Genomic DNA, 27,466 nt, shown 5'->3' with positions numbered 1-27,466 from the left:
AGGAGAACTACAAACCACTGCTCAGTGAAATCAAAGAGGACACAAACAAATGGAAGAACATACCATGCTCATGGATAGGAAGAATCAATATCGTGAAAATGGCCATACTGCCCAAGGTAATTTATAGATTCAATGCCATCCCCATCAAGCTACCAATGAGCTTCTTCACAGAATTGGAAAAAACTGCTTTAAAGTTCATATGGAACCAAAAAAGAGCCCGCATCTCCAAGACAATCCTAAGTCAAAAGAACAAAGCTGGAGGCATCACGCTACCTGACTTCAAACTATACTACAAGGCTACAGTAACCAAAACAGCATGGTACTGGTACCAAAACAGAGATATAGACCAATGGAACAGAACAGAGTCCTCAGAAATAATACCACACATCTACAGCCATCTGATCTTTGACAAACCTGAGAGAAACAAGAAATGGGGAAAGGATTCCCTATTTAATAAATGGTGCTGGGAAAACTGGCTAGCCATAAGTAGAAAGCTGAAACTGGATCCTTTCCTTACTCCTTATACAAAAATTAATTCAAGATGGATTAGAGACTTAAATGTTAGACCTAATACCATAAAAATCCTAGAGGAAAACCTAGGTAGTACCATTCAGGACATAGGCATGGGCAAAGACTTCATGTCTAAAACACCAAAAGCAACGGCAGCAAAAGCCAAAATTGACAAATGGGATCTCATCAAACTAAAGAGCTTCTGCACAGCAAAAGAAACTACCATCAGAGTGAACAGGCAACCTACAGAATGGGAGAAAATTTTTGCAATCTACTCATCTGACAAAGGGCTAATATCCAGAACCTACAAAGAACTCAAACAAATTTACAAGAAAAAAACAAACAACCCCATCCAAAAGTGGGCAAAGGATATGAACAGACATTTCTCAAAAGAAGACATTCATACAGCCAACAGACACATGAAAAAATGCTCATCATCACTGGCCATCAGAGAAATGCAAATCAAAACCACAATGAGATACCATCTCACACCAGTAAGAATGGCGATCATTCAAAAGTCAGGAAACAACAGGTGCTGGAGAGGATGTGGAGAAATAGGAACACTTTTACACTGTTGGTGGGATTGTAAACTAGTTCAACCATTATGGAAAACAGTATGGCGATTCCTCAAGGATCTAGAACTAGATGTACCATATGACCCAGCCATCCCATTACTGGGTATATACCCAAAGGATTATAAATTATGCTGCTATAAGGACACATGCACACGTATGTTTATTGCGGCACTATTCACAATAGCAAAGACTTGGAATCAACCCAAATGTCCATCAGTGACAGATTGGATTAAGAAAATGTGGCACATATACACCATGGAATACTATGCAGCCATAAAAAAGGATGAGTTTGTGTCCTTTGTAGGGACATGGATGCAGCTGGAAACCATCATTCTTAGCAAACTATCACAAGAACAGAAAACCAAACACCGCATGTTCTCACTCATAGGTGGGAACTGAACAATGAGATCACTTGGACTCGGGAAGGGGAACATCACACACCGGGGCCTATCATGGGGAGGGGGGAGGGGGGAGGGATTGCATTGGGAGTTATACCTGATGTAAATGACGAGTTGATGGGTGCAGCACACCAACATGGCACAAGTATACATATGTAGCAAACCTGCACGTTGTGCACATGTACCCTACAACTTGAAGTTTAATAATAAATAAATTAAAAAATATATATATATTAGTGTAGCACAAATTTTTTTTTTAAATTGAAAAGACCTTTCATGTTTGAATTCAGGATAGGTTAGGATTCTTTTAGGGTGCATAGTAAATTGTTGTTTTTAAATATTATGGCTGAATATGTCGCATTCAAAAAACATACATTAAAATTATCAACTCCTAGTAGAATCAAATGAAGCAAAAATATGGAGTGTATGTGTGTTAGTATGCATTAGAAAAGGAGTAAAGTGGGAGATTATGAAAGATGGGTCTGGGATTATTATCTGGAAAATGGTAAAGTCTGTGTTACCTCTTGCCTGGACTGTTAACATAATTACTTAATTGGTCTCCCCTTTCCAGGCTCTTAGCCTCTTCAAGCCCTCTTACATTCTTGTCTGAGGAATTCGTGAAGTACAGCTTTGCTAATTTCCTTTCCACCCCATTCAGTGGCTCTTTCTGGCTTACAAAAGGAAGTAGACAATCTCTAATACAGTACTTGAAACCTTCCACAAACTAGACTTTTCTAGGTCCTTTTTCAAACTTGTTTCCCACTGCTCTTATTACAGATTTATTACTTGTCACTGATGCCCCAATGTATATTTCCGCTACCTAGATATCTTTTCCAACTCTTCATGTATGAATTTAGCTTCTTTTTTGAAGCTATTATCTGATACTTCTAAATGGAAATAGTCCCCTTGTCTTTAAAAATTACTAGAACTCTATCTGAATGTCTTTTGTGACACTATTTGCCCTATAGCCTTATATTCTATTAATAGCTATTTATATGCATGCCTTGTTTCCTTTCTTAGGATAAGTTGCTAGTTCATTTTGTGTTTCCACTGTCCCATAGCACAATGCACATGAGAAGTCTCATCATACAGTAGGTGCATAAATATACAAATGAGCTATTCTGAAATTTGGTATAAAATATATTCAAGGTGAGACCACTTCTGCCTGCCTTGCCTTGCCTTGCCTCCTTCTTCCTTCCTTCCTTCTTCTTTATTCCTTCATCGTTCTTCTTCCTTCTTCCTTCCCTCCCCCTCCTCCTGTTTCTTTTGTCTCATCCATTATTACCTTTTTTCTCCTAGCTTAGAAGACAGTGAATTAATTGTTCTGCTTTCTCTTTTGCATCTGTGTCTACACATACTGTATTTCTGAACTAGATATCTAGCTCTTCTACAACAATTTCAGAAAGTAGGTATACTCTGGTATTATTCTAAGAAAAACAAAAGAGATTGCTTATTTAATTAATTTTTTTTTTTTTTTCTTTTTGAGACAGGCTCTTGCTCTGTCACCCAGGCAGGAGTACAGTAGTGCTCACTGCAGCCTCAACTTCCTGGGCTCAAGCAGTTCTCCCAGGTAACTGGGACCACAGATGTGTGCCACCACATCTGCCTAATTTTTTTCTGTTTCTTGTAGACATGGGGTCTCACTATGTAGTCTCAAGCATCTGAACTGAAGTGACCCTCCCATCTCGGCCTCCCAAAGTACTGGGATTACAGGCATGAGCCGCTGCGCCCAGCCATTCTTGTTTAATTTTTGGTGACTTCTAATGGGAGAAACACATTATCAGTTTTCATTTTCCATCTCTATTGTAGTGAAATCATTTGTTTTATCTGAAAACAAGCAGGAATGACAAAGTTTTCCTTCAATCCCTAGATTATTTAGGCCACTTTCATTCTGGCTACCAAATGGTGGAATGCATGCTGACCCTGACATTACTAGTACTTCCTAACTTCATAGCTTAATATTGTTGGGACCTTACATGAGACATTTAACCTCTGGGAACTGCAGTTTCCTGATTTGTAATATGGGGCTAATAAGAATACCTCATGGGATTGCCATGAGGGTAAATGCTACATGTTATTGTGAGAGTTAATGGTAGACATTGTAATTACTTTTGAACAGGCCACTGAGGAGAGGATTCTACTGATAGTACTAATTGTCTTCCTAAACAAACAGCAGCAGTCCTGTTGAGACATCTTATCTCCTTACTTGAAAATTTATAATATGCCACTTTACTTTTATAAACATTTACTGTAGCTATGAAATTTTTAACTTGAGCTTAGGCAACTTAAAATGGAGTTGTAAAAGCAATATTGTCAGGTTAACATAGGGACTGCCTAAGACCTCTAGTCCTCGATGGGTGATAAGAAAACTAAATTGTATAGAATCTATTATTACTTATCTAATTTGCTATAAATAACACTGGTAATACACTCTTTCTTAAGTGTACTATGTATGTTGAGTATTAAAAGAATAAGGGCTGTCAAGGATACATTGATATTGTGGATCTCTTATCTCCCCTCTTCCCTTGAAATCTTTTCTTTCTTGTGAACGACTTGTTTAGAAATAACCCTGTGATTATGCAGGTGTTGCTGGTCCTGAGACCCTGTCCAGGATTATATGCCCAAAGGAACAAAGGACAGTAGCTTTTTATGCCATCCATTGCACTTGAGTGCTCTTTTCCCCAGTGTATATGAAATGAGCTGTTTGGAAGAGGGATAATTTAAAAACAGAAGTATCAGTTAACTGACAGATGACATTAGCAGTTATCTTGAAGTCACTGGCAAAAACAAAGTTTAAAAAAACTCTGGAAAAGGTTGTGGTTGGTAAATGAGAATGTATATTAGTATATGTAAACCAACCTGTGGTCTTCAGAGTAGCCGTCATTAGAATCATCTGGGGAGCCTTGAAAATACACTTATGCCTGGGACCCAGCCAAAACTATCTAAATAAGAATTTCTGGGAGTGGAGGCTGGATGTAGGAATTACTTTTTATAATATACAGTCATGGTCAAGGACTGGTTACTAAGCTTTACAGTATTGTCAAGTGATGTGATAGGTGGGACACCCAGAAATGCCCTTCTGTCTCTTATTCATTCTACAAACATTTATTTAAAATGCTTAGGTTGCCAAAATATATAATTCCTAATCAAGAACGGTAGACAGACTTGTAGAAATTACCTACAATATAGCTTGGCAGGTGCTGAATTCACTACTGTGAGTTTATTCTACTTCGCAAGAAAAGAAGGAAAGGAGGAAGGTAGGGAAAATGAAAGAAAATTTCCTTAGTAAGTGACATTTGAAAAGGGTCACTTCTCATAATCAAATGTAACCTATTAAAGTGATTTACTTTTAATATCAACTCCTTTTAAAAATAGATGCCAAGTTTCTTAATGGTAAGTGAAATGAGCATGAGTTGATTCTTACTTTGGTCTGAGGAAAGCTTTGTCACAGCTACTCTAGGAGCTACTGTTCCTTGGACACAATTTCCCGAGTGAAGGTGCAGCTTACACATGGAGTTTTTAGTACCTGCATGAGGGCATGTAGCTAGCGGGTGAGAGAGCTACAATGAACACAGGTCTCATTGATTCCTGGATATGTGTTCTTTCATTGCACTGAACTATACTATAGTCCAGTGAAAGAGGCTTCGTTTGGGTTAATTAAAAGAGATTCACTAGAGGCTTCATTTGGGTTAATTCATTAAAGGAGATTTACTAGAGGCTTTCTTGGGTTAGTTCATTAAAGGAGGTTTTAACTTGATGGTGAGCTGGCAAACTCTGACAAAAGGAATGTTGAAGGAACAGGAGAAAAGGATGCTTTCAAGCATCTCTGCAGAAATTGACCTGGGTGATGGGAACCAGGGGTTGCAAGGTAAAGAATGTGCTAGGAGAGTGAGAGCAGCCTGGTCATTTTCATTTTCTGAGTACCAGACCATAATTGAGGTCCCTGTATATATTCCCCCATTTAATATTCACATCATCCCCAGCCTGGTATTCTTATCTTCATTTTTGTAGAAGAGGAAGTTACAATTCAGTGAGGTTGAATAATAAACCCAAAGTCTCACTACTCATAAATATCAAAATTGGGACTTGAACAAGCAACTTTCTGATTTCAGTTCATGTGATTTTTAACCATTGAGCTGGAACTGTATTGCTCTTTCTGTGTCAACTCCTGGGACTGTTTCTCTGTGCTTACCTCTAATGCTTGTGTATATGAGAAGCTTACAAGCTTAGGATACAGATATATCCGACAGGTGACCATATTTCTTACTTAGGTGGGAGCAGAGCCACAAATTCATACTTGGATAACAGTAGTAAACAGTTAACTGAGAAAAGGAGTAAATGGTAGAAGACTAGGGGAGAGAAAAATATATTTGAATGAAGAAAAAAATGGGGCTATTGTATGTCAGTTTATGGACCCTGAAGAAGATGCAAAAGGAATGTTTGAGAATTGTTTTATTGGACAGAATATCCTATATTCTGAAATATTGTCAGGACTCATTCACTTGGTAAACACTCACGGGATTTTCTTGGCCTGATAGGCTGTGGGCATGAACCTCCTTCTGGAGACTGTCACCAGGGAAGGAAGATGTGCAAACAGTGCCCAGTATTAGGAGAGGAACATGTACAAAATACAAAGGAAGATACAACAACTATTTCTAACAAAAGTTACCTGCTTTCAGCACAGGTAGAGAGTGTAGAAATCACAGATATATTCCTTTATTGACTTTAATGCACCCAAGCAGAGTGTTTAGCAGATCCGGGCTTTCAGCCTAAATGTTGTTGGTGTGATAGCAAGAAAAAAAAAAAAAAAAAACATCATGTGACAACCGTCTGTGCTTTTCCCTCTCTCGTTCACATTCTGGATTGTTTAAAAAAAAAAAAAAAAAAAAAAAGCTGTGTTGCCATGGCTAACGCTCCTGTGAGGCCCAACATCTCCATACTTTTCATCTTAACTAAGCACTTAAGAATATGCGCTACAGCTTCTGATTGCTATTTAGAACAGAGCACTGTGTGATGACTAATCTCTTTCAAGTAGTTATGCTTAATGTGATGGCTTCAATACCCTTTGCCATATAGACTCATCTGTAGATACCTAGTACAAGTTCCATAATTTATAGTTATCTATTTTTATTTGTTTGTATGTTTATTGTTACTATGGATCTTTTTCTGAAAAACTATTCAAGGATACTAGACACATACTGTATGTGAAATGTTTCTAAAAATTCTGAGACTTTTCTATTTTATTCTCAGTGGTAATTTTTAGGTAGTTTGTTGAGTGTTACTTTAGATATTTGGGGAACTGCCCTAGAAAACCAGTGGAATTCTCTAGGTATGGGGGTGGAGTGCAGAGGAGGAGACAGGCTCAGATAACCTGGTGTTATGATACTGCTTTTTTTTTTTTTTGCCTCAAGAGATTTTTTTTGCCCTTACTGCTTATGCTGCTGCAGTCAGCATCCAATAGAAACATGTTTTGGGCTCATGAGCCAATTGTCTTTCCCCTCGCTGCTGCCTCAAGTCTGAGAGAGCTGATGGCAGTGCACAATTTTAGCAAATCGTCATAGGCAGGGGGGTGGGGCAGGGAGGGGAGTGTTTTCCCCATGGGGACAGAGCCAGTGTCATTGAGCACATTTTGTTCAAGTACAAAGTCGATCTGTCTGAAGGAGACTGTGGTCAGCAGTAGTGAGGACCTTTATTGCCTCACCTTTTCTTCGTGCTCTGTCATTGTTTATGTGAAGCAGTAGCATTTAATGGCTGGACTTGAGGCAGAATTTGTAAGGTCAGAAAGTGACAGTATTTGCTTTTCAGTCAGGGAATCCCACAGGCTTACAAAGGAGTGTCAATGAAAAATTAAGAAAAAGAAAGGGTCTTTGCATTTGGCAAAGACAATGCAGAGCAGTGTAATATGTAGTAATTTCTGTATGTAAATGGCAGCCAAAATTTTAGACATCTGTTACAGTTCAGAAAATTATTTAAGCACTAATTATATGCTTAATATATGCTGTCCCATCTAGGAGGCTGAGTAGACTTCAGTGGAAGAGTTACAGTGGAAATATTGACATAGGTTGTTGGAAACATATTACATAATATTATACTTTGAAATTTATCATGACTAAATAAGTGTTATCACTTTAGAAATGTAAAAACAGGATTTACTTTCCTTTACTTGTAGGGATATGTGGGATCTAGCAGGTACAAATACAACAAATGCCTCATATAAATACTAAGTAATGATGTTATTATTCTCAAGCTGACTTTACCAAAATGTTTTACCTCTCTGATTTCCTTTAGTTACCTTTATATTTCTCAATAAAGACTTGCCCCTTAAAACATACCTTCCTATGTTACTATAACTTTATATCTTTAATTTTATATGTGTGTATGTGTACATATATATATGTATATGTACACACACAGATATATAACTTATTATATAATAGTTTTTAAATTTTTTTATATCTAAATATATAACTATATATAATAAATTTTTCATTATTTGTGTTATATCCAAATTGAAGAGGCATGTCAGTGAAATATATAGATAATCCAAGAACCTCTTGCTTCACTAGGTTTCTTATTGAAGTGGATAATGTGAAGCAATATTTTAACTTCTTTGGTGTTCCATTGCTTAAAAATATTGTTGATCCTGTAAGACAGGTTCCTCTGAGGGGGAAAAAAAAAAATGACAAGTAAAATTTACAAAAGCATCTAAATTTTTCCCATTACACTTTGGAAATGCTATGTGGATTAGTCTTCTCCAAATTCAGTTGCTTACATTATGAAATATCTTTTCCTTTGCAGAACTCAAAAGGGTTGAAGACTTCTATTAGGTTCTGACCTAGAGTCATCTGTTTCTAGTGTTAGCAGTCAGTGATTAAACAAAAACAAAACACACTTACAGATGATCAAGTGGGATACATTTGGTACAAATACATATCCCTATGGTAATGATTAGGAGCACCTACTTTGTAGTTAAACTGCCTGGTTTCAGTCACTTGTTTTGTCTGTACTTCAGTGTTTAGAAAAATTGAAATGTTACAAACAACCCTTCCCAGTAATATTGAGAGAGGATTAAGGGAATTAACATTGGTAAAGTTTTGAAAACAGTACGTGGAATATAGGAAGCACTATGTAAGTGTTATTATTCCTGTGTTACAATAAAAATATACCTTTTGGTTTTTAGTCAGTACTTCATGGAGAGAAGGAGAGATTTAAAGATGGAGAAGTTTTGCTTTGTAAATGTACTAGGAACTAGTCTTAAACTAGATTGTTTAAGCAGTCTGTAAAGAACTGCTTAAACAAGTCTTTCAAGAGATTGTTAGAAGAAAAATTGGATGCATTTGACTTAAGACGTTTACCTCCGTTTTATCCTCAGGAAAGCTCTGGAAATTTAATAGAGACCGTCATACTGTAAATCCACCTAGTAATAGTACAATGATAAATTGGATAATATTTATAACACATTTTGTGTTTCTCCACTGAAAGGCACGCTTTACACATAGAGTGCTAAAATTTATTATGTAAATGTTAGGGCTTTTAATTATTAGCCAAGATTGAAAAGTGTCTGATTTGGATGTCATAAAACTTCAGAAGTGTTTCAGCTACAAACAGTTTAGAAATCTGATTGTTGCTGTACCAAAAAAATAATGAAGCAATTTAAAAATAATAGAAACATAGTGATCTGGCATTTCCAGTTTCATGATGCTATAAAAAAGCAGCCAGCAAATGTTGGACTGTTTAATGATGCTGGCACCTACCAAATGTCACTGGGCTTTCACAAGGTCATAGAGACTCTGGTTTGGCTCAGGGATGGTGGTCAGATCTGTCTTTGGAGCCTATGAAGACTATGGAATAGTGGCAGACAATAGGTGCAGTTAAGCCCTGCATAGCATTAACCTCAGCAGTGGTGATACACTTTTCTAAGATTCTCTGGGAGAGAGGAGGCCATAGGTATGAGAAAAAAAGTGAGACTTTCTTCTTAGAGCATCCCATCACAAGCCACTCTACATAGAAGAGCCTTATAGGCACACTCTGAGGAGATTAAGATTTCTTCAGATGACTATCAGCTAAAATTGTGTGCTGATATAACTGCAACAGCAACAGTTGTATGTGTATCTGATTTCTCACAGGCAAAAGCTGCTGGAGAAAAAAAGTGGTATTTTTTGTCACAAGAATGTGTGTGTGATTTGTTGCCTTTTTCACTTTCTCAACCCTCTCAGTGGCAGCTACTTTGACTCTCATGCATTACATAACAGTCTCTAGAGGTGTAGCGTTTCAGTTATGCCATTTTCAAGATGATTAATGGGAATTGTGCAATTAAAGCTCTTAGGTTCTCTGGGGGAAAAAAAAAAGTCATAATATCCCAGTGTTTGAGTGGGGGTGTGCTGGTATTGCGTCAATAGTGAGGATATTTTGGGATATCGTAAATGTCGCTATTGGTTTCAATATCCAAGAATCTTCATCATTAGACTTAGGAATGTTCTACAAAATAGTGCCTAGAACAGCTATTGAATACTCGAGAGGGCTGTTTAAGTAGCTAGAAAAGTCTAACCTAAAATCCCATTTGAGATTAGATTATGCATTGATGAGAAATGTTTAGTGCCTATTAAAAAGAATCTATTACATTATTTTATATTCTTTCAGGCCATGGTAAAGTTACAGATTTGAACTCAGTAGGTTGTGTGTGTATGTATTTTTCTTTCTTTTATTGGCAGTTTCAACAATTGTTAAGCCACTGTGTGTGTGTGTGTGTGTGTGTGTGTGTGTGTGTGTACGTGTGTACTTTTTACGGGACCAGGAAAGGGAAAAAATCTAAATTTGCTTTATATTGTGTTTCATTTGAAAACATGTTTTATATCTGTGGTAAAGTAATTGAAAGAAATTAGGACTATTTCAGTGGAAATATGTTCATAATTTTTTTTAGTTTGTTTAACTGGTACGAAAAAAATCTCCCAGCTCTTGGGGTTGAATTGAGCTCCATGCATTTGCTATTATGCTGACTGGATGAATAAATAGCAATTTACATCTAGAAAGTTAAGCTTTAAATATTGATTAGGATTGCTATATCTACTTTAATTTAGAAGACTAGAGATTGCTTGCCTAGTAAAATAAGAGAATTACCTCATTTTTTCACCTTCTGTGGGGATGCTAGGCATTTGTTGCTGGTGTTAAACTGAAAGACCAACGAGGAAATCAAAACAGTAGAAGTTGTGTTTAGTTTAAGAATAGTTTCTTGCCTTTAAAAATGGTAAAACTGTGAAATAAGTACAAGGGTGCTATGATATTAAACACAGATAATTATGTAATAAAAACTCCTGTTGACTTACATAGGTTAAAGAGTCATGAATATTTGAGAATTTAAAATTCCATTAGGTGTAAAGTGGTGGCTGGCTCTCAGCAAAGGATGATGCTGCCCTCCCTCCTCCCCACCAAGACATTTATCAATATCTGGAGACATTTTGGTTTATCAGAACTGAGGGTTGGGGTAACATAGACATTTAGTGGTTGTAAGTTAAGGATGCTGCTAAACATAGTACGATGTACAGGACAGCTCCCACAACAAAAATATATCTAGCCCAAAATGTCAGTAGTGCTGAGGTTGAGAAATTGTGAACATCTTTTTAGGATGTATGTGCTCTTGTAAGCTAACCCAAGTCCTTTATGGAAACAAGTGAGTTATCAGGAAATATACATTGAAGAGCAACAATATACTTTGTGTTAGATGGCAGTTATTTTCAGTACTTGCAAAAGCCAGTAAACTGTGATTCTTAGAATCAAACTCATACCTACCAAAGTGAAAACAAAACCCTGAAGTATATATGTGTGCATGCACATTTGTATGTATATGAAATAAAATTTTCTCTTAAAATCATTCACCTTATAGGCTGCCATAAAATTTCTAACATTAGATACTTGTAATTTTTAAATAAATATTTTATATACGTGTGTGTGTGCGTGTGTGTTGTTTATTCACCCAAGCATTAGAATTGATAACCATGGCAGAGCCATAAAAAACATTTTTTGCAAGTGTGAAATAGTGTGGCTTGACTGCCAATGTTATTATTTTTGGCAAAAATTTTCTGAGATATTTTCTGAGATAGCTGAAAAAAAAATGGTAAGAATTTTCAATAACTAACTATTAAACTTGTTAGCCAGAGTTTCTGGGCAATATCTGAGCAATGAATACCCAGAGAGTACTTCAAAAACATTTGCAAATATCAGCTATCTCAAAAAGAAATCTTGGTTTTAACAGTTGAAATAAATGATTATAGCTTGAACAATCTTACCAGAAAACCATAATGAAAATTGGGAAAGACTTGTGAATATAAGCTAGTAGCCCTGTACTTTTCCCATTGCTCCTTTATTTCCAGAGACTACTTAAATAGAACTTGGTAATTGTAATCCTGCCACATAGTTACCATTTGGCTGCTTAATAACATGTGTCTTTAGACTCTGACTCCACAAATCATAATATTCCTTTTATTTTAAGTAGAAGTAGTATAATTAAAAATGGAAAATTAGTTTTCATTTAGGATTTTGATATTTTTTTCTTTATTAAGTCCAACCAACTTCTAATCGTTTTGTTTTCAATTAGCTAGTTCATAAATGCATTACACATAGCTAAGAAATAGCTTCTTATATTTCTAACTTACCACCTCTAGTTTCATTCAGTTTTATTCTTATTTTGACTATTAATTACCTCGCTTCCATTATATTTTATAATTTATATCTTACTATATATATCACATATGCAGTTTATATACTGTATTTGTATATATGTAATGTAAAAGTATGCTTTATTAAACTGTAATGCTTATAAGTGAACCATACATTTATTTGGAGGATTAAACAATCTAAATGTATATTTTCCTTTATTATAGCCACAAAAATATTTATAGCAGTTTGAAAGACTAATGAGACAATTCTTAAATTCACAATTGAACAACTTACAACTTCAGAAATTACTTGATGAATTTATTTATTGAATGACGGTTATTGGTCTCATACAGGTTTTTAAGACTACAAGGGGCAAATTTTGCCTTTTTTGGACAGATTACTTTTAATTGAAAAGTGGAGAAAAAATATTACAAAAAGTGAACTTGGTGTAGACCAATATTTTATTAACTTTCCTTCTTTCCGTTAAAATATATACTGCGTGTATTGCTATGATGTCTTTGGAATCTTTGTTGGATTAATTCTATTTTAAAAGACTCCTTGAATGGAGCCTAAGGGATCTATGAGGCTGGGGCAAAAGTTTTGCCATTAATGGCAAAAACCGCAATTACTTTTCCCCAACCTAATACTATGTAGGCTCTATAGAGTGTTCTGCTAGTCAGCTGGACAGCTCTCCAAAAGTAAGATTTCAGTGTAATCAACAAAAGCAAGGCACAGAAATATAACATTGTAAAAAATGTGTTAGAATGACACTTTTTCTTGGTGGATGTGGCAAATACATGATGATTAAGAGCCAAGCTTTTATTACATTATTGGTGATTGATATGCATTGTCACTGGGTTTTGCTACCTGTATTATTTTTAGAGCTTTTAATAGATACACTGCTAAATTGAGCAACTGCTGCTTGTTACTAGCTTGAGAACTTAAGAGAGGAAAATAACTAATATTTATTGACTGCCTATTATGCCAGGCGCCATTTGTGAGGATGGCCTGTTACTTACTAATCTTCATACATCACCAATGAGCTGTTATCGTTACTATTATATAGAAAATATGTGACCACTCAGAGAATTTCACTAACTTCCACAAGGTCACACAGCAAATAAGTTACATAGCTACAATTTGAACAAAGCTATATTTGATAAAATTACACAGTTATCTCAATAGTTGGAGCTACCTGTACCTATCAAAACTGAAGACAAAGATCTTTTATATTTATATTTTGCATTAACCTAGCAGCCTAATTTAATGTATCTTGAAGTGAAATCTCTAAATGATTTAGAGTAATAGCTCCAATATAGAAGTCTGTATATGTGAATTTTAGATACTGATGAATTTCTGTTTTTAGACTTTTAAAATGTATTGTCATTGTATAGATTTTAGGATGCCAGAAATATTGAATGTCTATATAAATCTCCTTTTGTCCCTGGTGAAACTTACAAACCTTCTGTTTCCTTTTCTTCTTTTATTGTGGCTAGCTTTATCATGTATTATTTAAATGACTGACCTCTTAATAAAAGCATCATTAGGTCAGTACAACTCAGAACCAAGATTTGGTATCATACTTAGTTTTTTTCTATTATCTCCATTGTCTCTAGAATAGAGTTAGAATACAATTCATCTTGAGGCATTTAGTAAGAAATGAACATTCATTTATTCTGTGAATGTTTATTGAGGTGTAATGCTACTGAGGGCTGAGATGGATGAAGCTGGCAACATACCAACGTAGTATTTACCTTAACTCTCAAAGGAAGGTATGTTCCTGGTGGTTTTAGGTAATTCTAATGGAGAATGTTTATTCTAACTTATTTTTGACCTTTTTATCTGTCAAACTATAATCATTCAGCAGAAGAGTCAGCATTAAACATGTTTTAAACTTCCTAAGAAGCCGAGTTTATCTAGTATCATTGCAGACATTATTCTGTTATTTTTTCCACACATGTCAAATGAAAATTTATCTGGCGTTGCACAATTGTATTTTGTAGTGTTTTCTGCTATATCAGAATCACCTGGAATATTTGTTAAAATGTTAATTTCTGGGCCCTCAAACCTATGGTCACAGCCTTCGGTGGGAGAGTCTTGGTAGTCTATATACTTTTTCACCAAATATCAGTTGATTCTTAGGAACACAGCTTTTTGAAAGTGAGGGGCTCAACACAATCAAATGAAGGTGGGCAGAGAAAGTTACCATAGATAAGAAATGTAGGAGAACAGCATTTTTCCTGAGTAGATGTCATATATTCAGAATGAAAATCAAAAGTCTGAGCTCCTTGTAAAATTTTTGAGATGCACTGATGCAGAATGTATACCAAACATGTGTGATTTCTTTCCGCTATTTCCGTCCAGGCTATGTTCATTGGCAGGATGGTCTGGGTGGTGTGTATTCAAGGAAAGTACTGGAATGAAGTGCTTAGGAAGCCCAGAGTTAGTGTTGGAAGGTCAGGTTCATGGCTCAGGGCTATCTGTGCTCTATTTACGGAACTATAGAAACTGACGTGAGTGAATTGATGGGAAGTGAATTCTCATGGTGACCATAACCTCGCTTATCTGCATTTAAAGAAATCCAGTTTTAGTAAGAAATATGATGCGGAGATACTGAGAACAAGAATTTCTCTTACAGCCAAATTATTCTTTGTACTGAAAAAGCAGGCTTTTTCTAGGAGACTTCAACTAAATATCCCTGAAATTAGACCATATGCCATCCAGGAGTTATTTATTTTTGCCAGTCTTACTCTGTGGTTTATCTTGGGAATCTAAGGTTGTTTTTGGTTGTTTTGCATCAAGATGCTTTTAAGCTGATAACGCACTCCTGATCCCAACATACATCAAGCATGGTGATTTTATATGGAATAAGTTTAATATATATGTTACTTTGTGAGCATACCAATAGCCATAACTAATAGATGTTTAAAAAATCATCTTCATACCAATGTTTTTTCTTTTGTTTGATACACAATTTAAATTGTGGTGGCAGTGATACACGTTCTCTAATAATTCTGTACTAGAGAGCCCGAGGCTTACAGAAGTTAGCTTCTTATGCAGTTCATGCACTTGATGAGTAAGAGAGCTAGGCCTCTGTCCCAGCTCATGAGACCTGTAAGGTCCTTGCTATCCACTGTCCTCCACTGCCTACTGATTTCAAGTATTACATGAAGCTTGTAAAAATAACGAGCAGTATCCTATGATTCTAGCCTAGTGTAGAGACATTCCTAAAAACCTCATACAAAAGGAGCCAAAGCTGATCATTTAAATTAGCATTATGACAGATTTTATCATAAGTATAAGCATCAGAGTCAGTTTATAGTATAAAGTTAAATTATACTAAATTGGTTTTTTTAGAATGTGAATGATGGCTTCTCTATGCAGCCATAAAAAAGGATGAGTTTGTGTCCTTTGTAGGGACATGGATGCAGCTGGAAACCATCATTCTCAGCAAACTGTCACAAGAACAGAAAACCAAACACCGCATGTTCTCACTCATTGGTGGGACCTGAACAATGAGATCATTTGGACTCGGGAAGGGGAACATTACACACCAGGGCCTATTATGCGGAGTGGGGAAGAGGGATAGATTGCATTGGGAGTCATACCTGATGTAAATGACGAGTTGATGGGTGCAACACACCAACATGGCACAAGTATACATATGTAACAAACCTGCACGTTGTGCACATGTACCCTAGAACTTAAAGTATAATTTTAAAAAAAAGGAACAAAAAATCTTTTATTGTACTGTTTATAAACAGTTTTAATTAGATTTATTGCTGAAAGACATTGTCAAGGTAGTTGATGAGATCTGCTACTATTGATATGATTTGAAAATATATTGAAAAAATGTGGGCGGAGTGTCTCACACCATATTGCATATTATACACTTTAATGAATATTTTTATTAAAAAGAACTATCCAAAAGGAAGTTATATTTATACTTATTATTTTATAGTAACTTTTTTTTTTTGAGATGGAGTCTCGCTGTGTCACCCAGGCTGGAGTGCAGTGGCGCGATCTTGGCTCACTGCAACCTCTGCCTCCTGGGTTCAAGTGCTTCTCCTGCCTCAGCCTCCTGAGTAGCGGGGACTATAGGCGAATACAACCACACCTGGCTAATTTTTGTATTTTTAGTAGAGACAGGGTTTCACCCAGTTGGTCAGGATGGTCTTGATCTCCTGACCTCGTGATCCACCAGCCTTGGCCTCCCAAAGTGCTGGGATTACAGGCATGAGCCACCATGCCCCGACCTATAGTAAGGTTTGTTTTTTCGGGGTGTGTTTTTTTTTTTTCTTTCTTTCTTTCTTTCTTTCTTTCTTTCTTTTTTTTTTTTTTTTTTTTTTTTTGAGATGAGCTCTCACTCTTTGCCCAGGCTGGTCTCAAACTCGTGGGCTCAGGGGATCTCTTGCCTCAGCCTCCCAAAGTGCTAAGATTACTACTAAACACATGTGATTTATTTCCATTATTTCAGTCCAGGCTATGTTCATTGGTAGGATGGTCTGGGTGGTATATATTCAAGGAAGGTACTAGAATGAAGTGCTGAGGACAGAGTACAGAGGTAGTGCACCACCATTCCTGGCTTATAACAACCTAGTTTCTCCATTTTTAAAAAATTTTTGGAGGGTAAATATATCCATTTCTTATTGTTTCATAGATTTTGTGAAACAGAGAAGACTAGATTTATCTTTGAAAAGTTAAAGGCCACATTTTTCACCAATATTTCATTATACTTATTAATCTTTATATAGAGTGGGAACACATGGGAGTTTTCTTTTTAATTGTAAATTCCTAATGCATGGGCTGGTAAAGCCTAGTAGTAATTTTAATTTTATTTGTTATTAGATACTTGTAAAGGTGTTTTACTGAGGATACAATGTGCCTTGAGTCCTCTAAGTTCATTTCCTAAGATTTCAGTACAAGTGAAAATAAATTATAAAACTTTGATTCTTAAATCATTAAATTTAACCAGGAAGATATTATGAAAGAAGACTGATATTCGTTATTTGATATTCTATGTTTTAGTATTACCCTAGCAGTTGGTAGATTTTTAAACTTGAATCTGGAAATATTAATGCTAATGTTATTAAAATAATTGAAACTTTTTAAGCTTTTAAACTTTTTCAAATGTCTCAACCTCTCATATTGATAATACATTCTGGTGAATTCATTACTTGTTCTAAATGTATGATCAAATGATATGGACAGTGCATTGTGTGAAAAACCCATGATACATTCAAGTGGGTGGTTTGCATTATATTTTTTGTCATAATTCGCTGATTTTATTCTTTTTTAAGCTGACATTTGCAGCTTTTGTTTTTATAGGGCCGTTGCTCCAGGGAGAACTGCAAATATCTTCATCCACCCCCACATTTAAAAACGCAGTTGGAGATAAATGGACGCAATAACTTGATTCAGCAGAAGAACATGGCCATGTTGGCCCAGCAAATGCAACTAGCCAATGCCATGATGCCTGGTGCCCCATTACAACCCGTGGTAAGCATGTTTTCAGTCTTCACTCATTAAGTTTGTAATTCAGAGTGCTCAGTTTTAGTACTAAAGTGATTATTGCACCAGATGAATTGAACACAGACAAGAATTTCAATTGCCTTACCATTTTCTAGCAAAATTAAGTATCAGTCAAATGCTGGAACAATTTATACATTGTGTAGGTACTCATTTCTGGCCAGATGACATGGACATTTACATTATAGCATTTGTTTTACTCTAAATTTTTCTTCAAAATAAATCCCAAGACTGGCAGGTGTTAAAATGGTCTGTGTTACAGTGGTCATCTAACTCACTAGTATAGTCAATATACATTTTCAGCTACGTTTAGAGGTAATAATGATATTTAAAATTGGTATGTATGGTCTTTAATTTTGAGAATAGTTCTCCCTTTCCTTCCTCCTTGAAAAGAATGTGTATAGTTCTTTTTCTTGAAAAAGCACCTTTCTTATTCTTCTGTAATTTAAGTTGAAATTATTTCATAGCTACAAATGCTAGGAAAATTCTGACAGTAGTAAATCAATATCATAGACTTGGAAGTCTCATTAAAGGAGAATTAATCAGGGGAGGCTGAAACTCTGAGGGCTTAAAGAGCTAAAGTTGAAAAACTGGGTGGTCACAGATATTTAATGTTTGCTGAGCAGTATATATGGGTGACTCTTGCTTTGAAACACACGTTTCTATTTAACTGTTTAGATTTCTGGAATGTGTGTGTAATAAATGACTTTAATAATCTCTTCATATTTATTCATCAAAATGTAAAAGATCGTAAGAATTAGTGTTAGGTTGAAAAAGGTACTTTGACGTTAATTGTGACATAGTAATTCTACATTTAAATTTAAATGCATGTTGAAATTTGCAATGATCAGAATATATCTGCTAGTAATTTATGTCACTAGCTTATATGCAGTATTATGGGGTCATGGGAATGTGAAGACCCATGTTTTTCTGGTATGCTAACTGTAGCATGGTGCTAATTTTTTTCCAAGTGCATTCTAAAACCTGAACTCAATGTAATTATTATTCTCTTTTAGAACTTAATGCAACAATTATTCCAAAAGAGTAGGGGATTGCATTTCAAGGTGGGAGGATCTCCACATTACGTGGGCAATGATAGCAATGATCAGTTCTATACAGTTGAAGTGAGAGAATATAAGTAATTATGTGTCTGTTTTAACCTGATCTGTTTTTTCCCCCCATTATTGAGGGCTCAGTTAAAAATGAGATAACTTAAAGTTATTTTTTGTGACATCTACTAATTTCACATGCTTGATTGGGATAGCATGAAGATTTCCACTTGGTTAAAAAAAAAAAATAGCTATCACCATTCTCTGACAACATGTACGACAAAAGTCTCATTTGCACTTGGCTCTCACATCCAGTTTCAAAGATCTGATAAGTCTTTGGGGTGGCCACCACCTTAGTTGCTCTAAGGCCTATCCTTGATGTGAAGATACTGTGTTCTACTTAAACATTTAAAGCATGCTTATCACCAGGCTGTACCCTCTCTGTTGACCGGGAGCACCTTTGAGATCAGCAGGTGTGGTTCTCAGATGGAAGAGGAGAACACTGGCCACCACATTAACTGACCTAGTCCTTGTGTCTGACTCTGAAGGCCATTCTAGGGTGTCGTATGTGCAGTCCTGGGAAAAACTGTAAACAATATTTATGCTCTTTGAAATACTACTAACAAATATATTGTTTATGAAATCTCTAAATCACAGATTTCTGAAACCATCAGAATAATCATCATATTTTCTGATAGTTTTGTTAGACAATTCTCTGCTTAGACAAATTATTTTTATTAGTTGTGAGCACATTCAGGCTTTATGTTAATTTTTCCTCATATGACTACATTTGAATGTGGAATTACCCTTCTGCTAAAGGTATCCTGAGATCATTGTCTAAAAATACACTTGATTCAGAGATGACTTTGTAATAAGTACAGAAATCATTTTAATTATTCAATTTTAAGGCATTTGGGACTTTAATGACTGTAGAGAAAGCTTTAGTACAGGAAATTTGCCTTCAGAACCCCACCTGAGACTTTTTTATCCTTTTTGTAGTCAGCCCTGTTTTGATGAGGGTGATGACATGGAGATTCAGAAATGAATGGAATGGTCACAATCAGCTGCTTACTGGGAGTTTAATGTGGGCCTTACAAATAGGGATATTAACAGGACTAGAAGAAGCCAGGTGACTAATGTGGAAAAGGGTTGCCGCTCAAAGAGAATGGCCACTACTACAGATGAGTGTTTGAAAACATGGCATTAACTTGGATCCAACCCAGGTAGTGGTCATATCAAAGAAGATAATACTATGAGCACTTCCATACCATCAGGAGTATTCAGAGTATCTGAGCAGTGGCAAGACTTTTAGTCAAGTAGGTGACAGCATCTGACTTCTCTAGGGTCAGTCAGTTTAGCGCCCAAACCTAGGAGGAACAGGAAGGAGAGAGGGAGACAGCAAGGCCTAAGCAAACTTGGAAGCATCTAGTATTGTGCCTGGCATATAGCAGAGATCAATAATTACTTGAAGAGTGAAAGAACAGATGAAGGAAGGAGTTTCCCAAACACCAGAAAAACAGGCAGAGATTCATGGTCGTTTACTTGCTCCATAGTTCAAAGGAAGCATAACCAGCACCCAGAACACAAGCCCAGTTATAGAGGCTGCAACATAGAATGGGGAATAGAAGTGGACACGTATTAGCAGACTATTAGCAAAGGCAGCTAGAGGCTTGATAGCTACAAGAAATATGCCACTAAACTTGGGTTATTATGCAACCAAGTTTGGGTTTTCATTTTCTCATAAACTGTGAGAGACAAGGTCTATACATTTAATATCTTCAGAGCACGACACTAAGGGAATGCAGGTATCTGTAGGAAGGTTTCCCATTTTCATAGGCTTTGTGAGCTTTTATTGAAATTTACCAAGCCAAGAATCAGAAACTGGACTTAAAATGTTTGAGACAAATACAATACGTTAGGGACTTTTACAGTACTTGGCACTTTTTATATATTAAATCCTTACAAACTATCTAGAGATAAACTGAGAAGTTCAGAAGGGTTAAGAAATTTGCTCAGGTTACACAGCTAGTGAGTAGCAAGGCCAGGATTTTAACCGCCCTGTTCTGCTTTTGGTATTTATGATGTGGTAGCACTAATTGGAGACACACCATTAGCCAACTCAGCATCCTTGGTTGATTCATTAGATCTCTAACCTAGCTGGATGTGGTGGCTCACACCTGTAATCCCAGCACTTTGGGAGGCTGAGGCAGGAGGATCACTTGAGGCCAATAGTTCAAGACCAACCTGGGCAACATAGCAAGACTCCAACTCTACCGAAAAAAAAAAGAAGAAATAGCTGGGAGTGGTGGTACATGCTACTCATGCTACTCAGGAAGCTAAGGCAGGAGAATCACTTGAGCCCAGGAGGTTGAGGCTTCAGTGAGTTATGATTGCACCACTGCACTCCAGCGTGGGTGGCAGAATAAGACCCTGTCTCTAATAAAAAAAAAAAAAAGCGAGATCTCTGACCATCTTCAACAAATAGTGAACAGTTTGAAATATATTATCTACAGGTTTTAACAATCTTATAATGTAAACATAATCTCATTTCATAAGATGAGAAAATAAGTAGTAGAAAATGAATGATTTAATCTGTGTCCACACAGATTAATAAATCTAATATTATAAATTATAGAATAATTGACATTCTGCTGTCATTTCTAAACCACTAATAAAATACAAATGATCTTTTTTTAAAATCATATGTTCTTTGATGACAAATGGAAGGTCTATAGTATTTAATTATTGAAATTTTAAAAAATAAAACTTCTGGAATTACCTGAGCAAGGTGGCCAAATAGGAGCAACTCTGCTCTACAGCTCCCAGCAAGATCAATGCAGAAGGCGGGTGATTTCTGAATTTCCAACTGAAGTACCCAGTTCATCTCATTGGGACTGGTTAAACAGTTGGTGCAGCCCACAGAGGCTAAGCAGAAGCACAGTAGGGTGTTGCCCCACCCGAGAAGTGCAAGGGGTCAGGGAATTCCCTTCCCTAGCCAAGGGAAGCCGTGAGGGACCCTGCTGTGAGGTATGGTGCTATCCAGCCCAGATACTACGCTTTTCCCACGGTCTTCGCAAACCGCAGACTAGGAGATTCCCTCAGGTGCCTACATCACCAGGACCCTGGCTTTCAAACACAAAACTGGGTGGCCATTTGGGCAAACACTGAGCTAGCTGCAGGAGTTTGTTTGTTTGTTTGTTTGTTTGTTTCATACCCTAGTGACTCCTGGAACGCCAGCGAGACAGAACTGTTCACTCCCCTGGAAAGAGGGCTGAAGTCAGGGAGCCAAGTGGTCTTGTTCAGCGGATCCCACCCCCATGGAGCGAAACAAGCTTAAGATCCTGCTGGTGTGAAATTCTCACTGCTAGCACAGCAGTGTGAAGTCGACCTGGGACTATCAAGCTTGGTAGGGGGAGGGACATCCACCATAATTGAGGCTTTAGTAGGTGGTTTCCCCTCACAGTGTAAACAGAGCCGCCAGGAAGTTTGAACAGGGTGTAGAAACCACCTCAGCACAGCAAAGCCACTGTAGCCAGACTGCCTCTGTAGATTCTTTCTCTCTGGGCAGGGCATCTCTGAAAGAAAGGCAGCAGCCCTAATCAGGGGCTTGTAAATAAAACTCCCGTCTCTCTGGGACAGAGCACCTGGGGGAAGGGGCAGCTGTGGGCACAGCTTCAGCAGACTTAAACTTTCTGCCTGACAGCTCTGAAGAGGGCAGCAGATCTCCTAGCACAGTGCTTGAACTCTGCTAAGGGACAGACTGCCTCCTCGAGTGGGTCGCTGATCCCTGTGCCTCCTGACTGGGAGACACCTCCCAGCAGGGGTCGAAAGACACTTCATATAGGAGAGCTCCAGCTGGCATCTGGTGGGTGCCCCTCTGGGATGAAGCTTCCAGAGGAAGGAACAGGCAGCAATCTTTGCTGTTCTGCAGCCTCTGCTAGTGCTACTCAGGCAAACAGGGTCTGGAGTGGACCTCCAGCAAGCTCCAGTAGACCTGCAGCAGAAGGTACTAACTGTCAGAAGGAAAACTAACAAATAGAAAGCAATAGCATCAACATCAACTAAAAGGACACACACGCAAAATACCCATCCAAAGGTCGCCAACATCAAAGACCAAAGGTAGGTAAATCGACAAAGATGAGGAAAATCCAGCTCAAAAAGGCTGAAAATTCCAAAAAACAGTTTGCCTCTTCTCCTCCAAAGTATCACAACTCCTTGCCAGCAAGGGAACAAAACTGGACGGAAAATGAGTTTGATGAATTGACAGAAGTAGGCTTCAGAAGGTGTGTAATAACCAAATCCCCTGGGCTAAAGGGGCATGTTTTAACCCAATGCAAGGAAGTTATGAACCTTGATAAAAGATTACAGGAACTGTTAACTAGAATAACCACTTTAGAGAAGAGCATAAATGAGCTGATGGAGGTGAAAAACATAGCATGAGAACTTCGTGAAGCATACACAAGTATCAGTAGCTGAATCGATCAAGTGGAAGAAAGGATATCAGAGACTGAAAATCAACTTAATGAAATAAAGTGTGAAGACAAGATTAGAGAAAAAAGAATGCAAAGGAATGAACAAAGCCTCCAAGAAGTATGGGACTGTGTGAAAAGACCAAACCTACGTTTGATTGGTGTACCTGAAAGTGATGGGGAGAATGGAACCAAGTTGGAAAACACATTTCAGGACGATCCAGGAGAACTTCCCCAACCTAGCAAGACAGGCTGTTTGGGCAGACACTGAGCTAGCTGTAGGAGATTTTTTTCATACCGCAGTGGTGCCCAGAATGCCAACAGGACAGAACCATTCACTCCCCTGGAAAGGTGGCTGAAGCCAGGGAGTCGAGTGGTCCTGCTCAGTGGATCCTACCCCCATGGAGCCCAATGAGCTAAGATCCACTGGCTTCAAATTATCGCTGCCAGCACAGCAGTCTGAAGTCAACCTGGGACTACAGAGCTTGGTAGGGGGAGGGCGTTTGCCACAACTGAGGCTTGAGTATGTGGTTTTCCGCTAACAGTGTAAACAAAGCCACTGAGAAGTTCGAACTGGGTGCAGAAAATTCACATTCAGGAAATACAGAGAACAACACAAATATACTCTTCGAGAAGAGCAACCCCAAGACATATAATCGTCAGATTCACCAAGGTTTAAATGAAGAAAAAAATGTTAAGGGCAGCCAGAGAGAAAGGTTAGGTTACCCACAGAGGGAAGCCCATCAGACTAACAGCAGATTTCTCTTCAGAAACCCTACAAGCCAGAAGAGAGTGGGGGCCAATATTCAACATTCTTAAAGAAAAGAATTTTCAACCCAGAATTTCATACCCAACCAAACTAAGCTTCATAAGTGAAGGAGAAATAAAATCCTTTACAGACAAGTAAATGCTGAGGGATTTTGTCACCACCAGGCTTGCCTTACAAGAACTCCTGAAGGAAGCACTGAATATGGAAAGGTAAAACTGGTACCAACCACTAAAAAATTACCAAAATGTAAACACTATCAACGTATGAAGAAACTGCATCAACTAATGAGCAAAATAACCAGCTAGCATCATAATGACAGGATCAAATTCACACATGACAATATTAACCTTAAATGTAAACAGGCTAAATGCCTCAATTAAAAGACACAGACTGGCAAACTGGATGAAGAGTCAAGACCCATCAGTGTGCTGTATTCAGGAGCCCCACCTTACGTACAGATACACAAAGTCTCAAAGCATGGAGAAATATTTAGTAAGCAAATGGAAAGCAAAAAAAAAAAAAAAAAAAAAAAGCAGGGTCTGCAATCCTAGTCTCTGATAAAACAGACTTTAAACCAACCAAGATAAAAAAAAGACGAAAGAAGAACAGTACATACTAGTAAAGGGATCAATGCAACAAGAAGCGCTAACTATCCTAAACATATATACATCCAGTACAGAAGCAGCCAATTCATAAAGCAAGTTCTTACAGACCTACAAAGAGACAGACTCCCACACAATACTAATGGGAGACTAACACCCCCCTGTCAATATTAGACAGATCAATGAGGCAGAAAATTAACAAGAATATTCAGGAATTGAACTCAGCTCTGGACCAAGCAGACTTAATAGACATCTACAGGACTCTCCACCCCAAATCAACAGAGTATACATTCTTCTCAGCACCACAAAGCACTTACTCCAAAGTTGACCACATAATTGGAAGTAAAACACTCCTCAAAAGGTGCAAAAGAACAGAAATCATAAACAGTCTCTCAGACCACAGTGCAATCAAATTAGAACTCAGGATTAAGAAACCCACTCAAAACCATACAACCACATGGAAACTGAACAACCTGCTCCTGAATGACTACTGGGTAAATAATGAGATTAAGGCAGAAATAAATCAGTTCTTTGAAACCAATGAGAACAAAGACGCAATGTACCAGAATCTCTGGGACGCAGCTAAAGCGGTGTTTACAGGGAAATTTGTAACACTAAATGCCCACGTGAGAAAGCAGGAAAGATATAAAATCAACACCCTAACATCACAATTAAAAGAACGAGAGAAGCAAGAGCAAACAAATTCAGAAGCTAGCAGAACACAAGAAATAACTAAGATCAGAGCAGGGCTGAAGAATAGAGACACAAAAAACCCTTCAAAAAAATCAATGAATTCAGGAGCTGGTTTTTTGAAAAGATTCACAAAATAGATAGACCACTAACAAGACTAATAAAGAAGAAAAGAGAAGAATCAAATAGACACAATATAAATGACAAAGGGGATATCACCACTGATCCCACAGAAATAAAAACTGTCATCAGAGAATGCTATAAATACGTCTGTGCAAATAAACTAGAAAATCTAGAAGAAATAGATAAATTCCTGGACACATACAGCCTCCCAAGACTAAACCAGGAAGAAGTCAAATCCCTGAATAGACCAATAACAAGTGCTGAAATTGAGGCAGTAATTAATAGCCTATCAACCAAAAAAAAGCCCAGGACCAGACGGATTCACAGCCAGATTCTACCAGAGGTACGAAGAGGAGCTGGTACCATTCCTTCTGAAACTATTCCAAACAATAGAAAAAGAGGGACTCCTCCATCACTCATTTCACGAGGCCAGCATCATCCTGATGCCAAAAGCTGGCAGAGACACAACAAAAAAAGAAAATTTCAGGCCAATATCCCTGATGAACATTGATGCAAAAATCCTCAATAAAATACCAGCATACTGAATCTAGAGCACATTAAAAAGCTTATCCACCATGATCAAGTCTGTTTCATCCCTGGGATGCAAGGCTGGTTCAACATATGCAAATCAATAAACATAGTCTATCACATAAACAGAACCAATGACAAAAACCACATGTTTATCTCAATAGATGCAGAAAGGTCTTTAATAAAATTCAACATCCCTTCATGCTAAAAATAATAAACTAGGTATTGATGGAATGTATCTCAAAATAATAAGAGCTATTTATGACAGACTGATAGCCAATATCATATTGAATGGGCAAAAGGTGGAAGCATTCCCTTTGAAAACTGGCACAAGATAAGGATGCCCTCTGTCACCACTCCTATTTAACATAGTATTGGAAGTTCTGACTGGGGCAATGAGGCAAGAGAAAGAAAGCGTATTCAGGTAAGAAGAGAAGAAGTCAAATTGTCTCTGTTTGCAGATGACATGATTGTTTATTTACAAAATCCCGTCGTCTCAGCCCCAAAAGTCCTTGAGCTGATAAGCAATTTCAGCAAAGTCTCAGGATACAAAATAAATGTGCAAAAATCACAAGCATTCCTATACACCAATAATAGACAAACAGAGAGCCAAATCATGAGTGAACTCCCATTCACAATTGCTACAAAGAGAATAAAATACCTAGGAATATAATTTACAAGGGATATGAAGGACCTCTTCAGGGAGAACAACAAACCACTGGTCAAGGAACTAAGAGAGGACACAAGCAAATGGAAAAACATTTCATGCACATGGATAGAAAGAATCAATATCACGAAAATGGACATACTGTCCAAAATAATTTATAGATTCAGTGGTATTCCCATCAAGCTACCATTGACTTTCTTCACAGAGTTAGAAAAAAAAAAAAAAAACTACTTTAAATTTCATATAGAACCAAAAATGAGCCTGTATAGCCAAGACAATCCTAAGCAAAAAGAACAAAGCTGGAGGTATCACACTACCTGACTTCAAACTATACTACAAGGCTACAGTAACCAAAAAAGCATAGTACTGGTACCAAAACAGATATATAGACCATTGGAACAGAACTGAGGCGTCAGAAATCACACCACACATCTACCACCATCTGATCTTCGACAAACCTAACAAAAACAGGCAATGGGGAAAGGATTCTATATTTAATACATGGTGTTGGGAAAACTGGCTAGCCATATGCAGAAAACTGAAACTGGACCCCTTCCTTGCACCTTATACAAAAATTAACTCAAGATGAATTAAAGACTTAAACGTAAGACCCAAGACCATAACAAGAAGACCAAGGCAATAGCATTCAGGACATAGGCATGGGCAAAGACTTGACGACTGAAACACCGAAAGCAAGGGCAACAAAAGCCAAAATTAACAAATGGGATCTAATTAAACTAAAGAGCTTCTGCACAGCAAAGTAAACTATCTTCAGAGTGAACAGGCAACCTACAGAATGGGAGAAAATTTTTGCAATCTATCCATCTGACCAAGGGCTAATATCCAGAATCTGCAAATAGGTTACACAAATTTACAAGAAAAGAAAAAAAAACCATCAACAAGT

The 27,466-nt window shown here is 37.3% G+C and overlaps 1 protein-coding gene across 50 annotated transcripts in view; it reads left to right on the top strand.

Annotated features, from left to right (window-relative positions):
* MBNL1 (muscleblind like splicing regulator 1) overlaps positions 1-27,466 on the top strand; it is a 221,851-nt gene that overhangs the window by 154,092 nt on the left and 40,293 nt on the right. For all 50 annotated transcript variants that reach the window (XM_073023507.1, XM_008008689.3, XM_008008668.3 and 47 more), the window contains one exon: positions 17,465-17,635. In XM_073023507.1, coding sequence (XP_072879608.1) covers positions 17,465-17,635 — 171 coding nt within the window. The remainder of the gene's footprint in view (positions 1-17,464; positions 17,636-27,466) is intronic.

This window comes from Chlorocebus sabaeus, chromosome 15, assembly GCF_047675955.1.
Source record: "Chlorocebus sabaeus isolate Y175 chromosome 15, mChlSab1.0.hap1, whole genome shotgun sequence".
NCBI lineage: Eukaryota > Metazoa > Chordata > Mammalia > Primates > Cercopithecidae > Chlorocebus > Chlorocebus sabaeus.
This window is presented reverse-complemented; position numbering and strand designations above follow the sequence as displayed.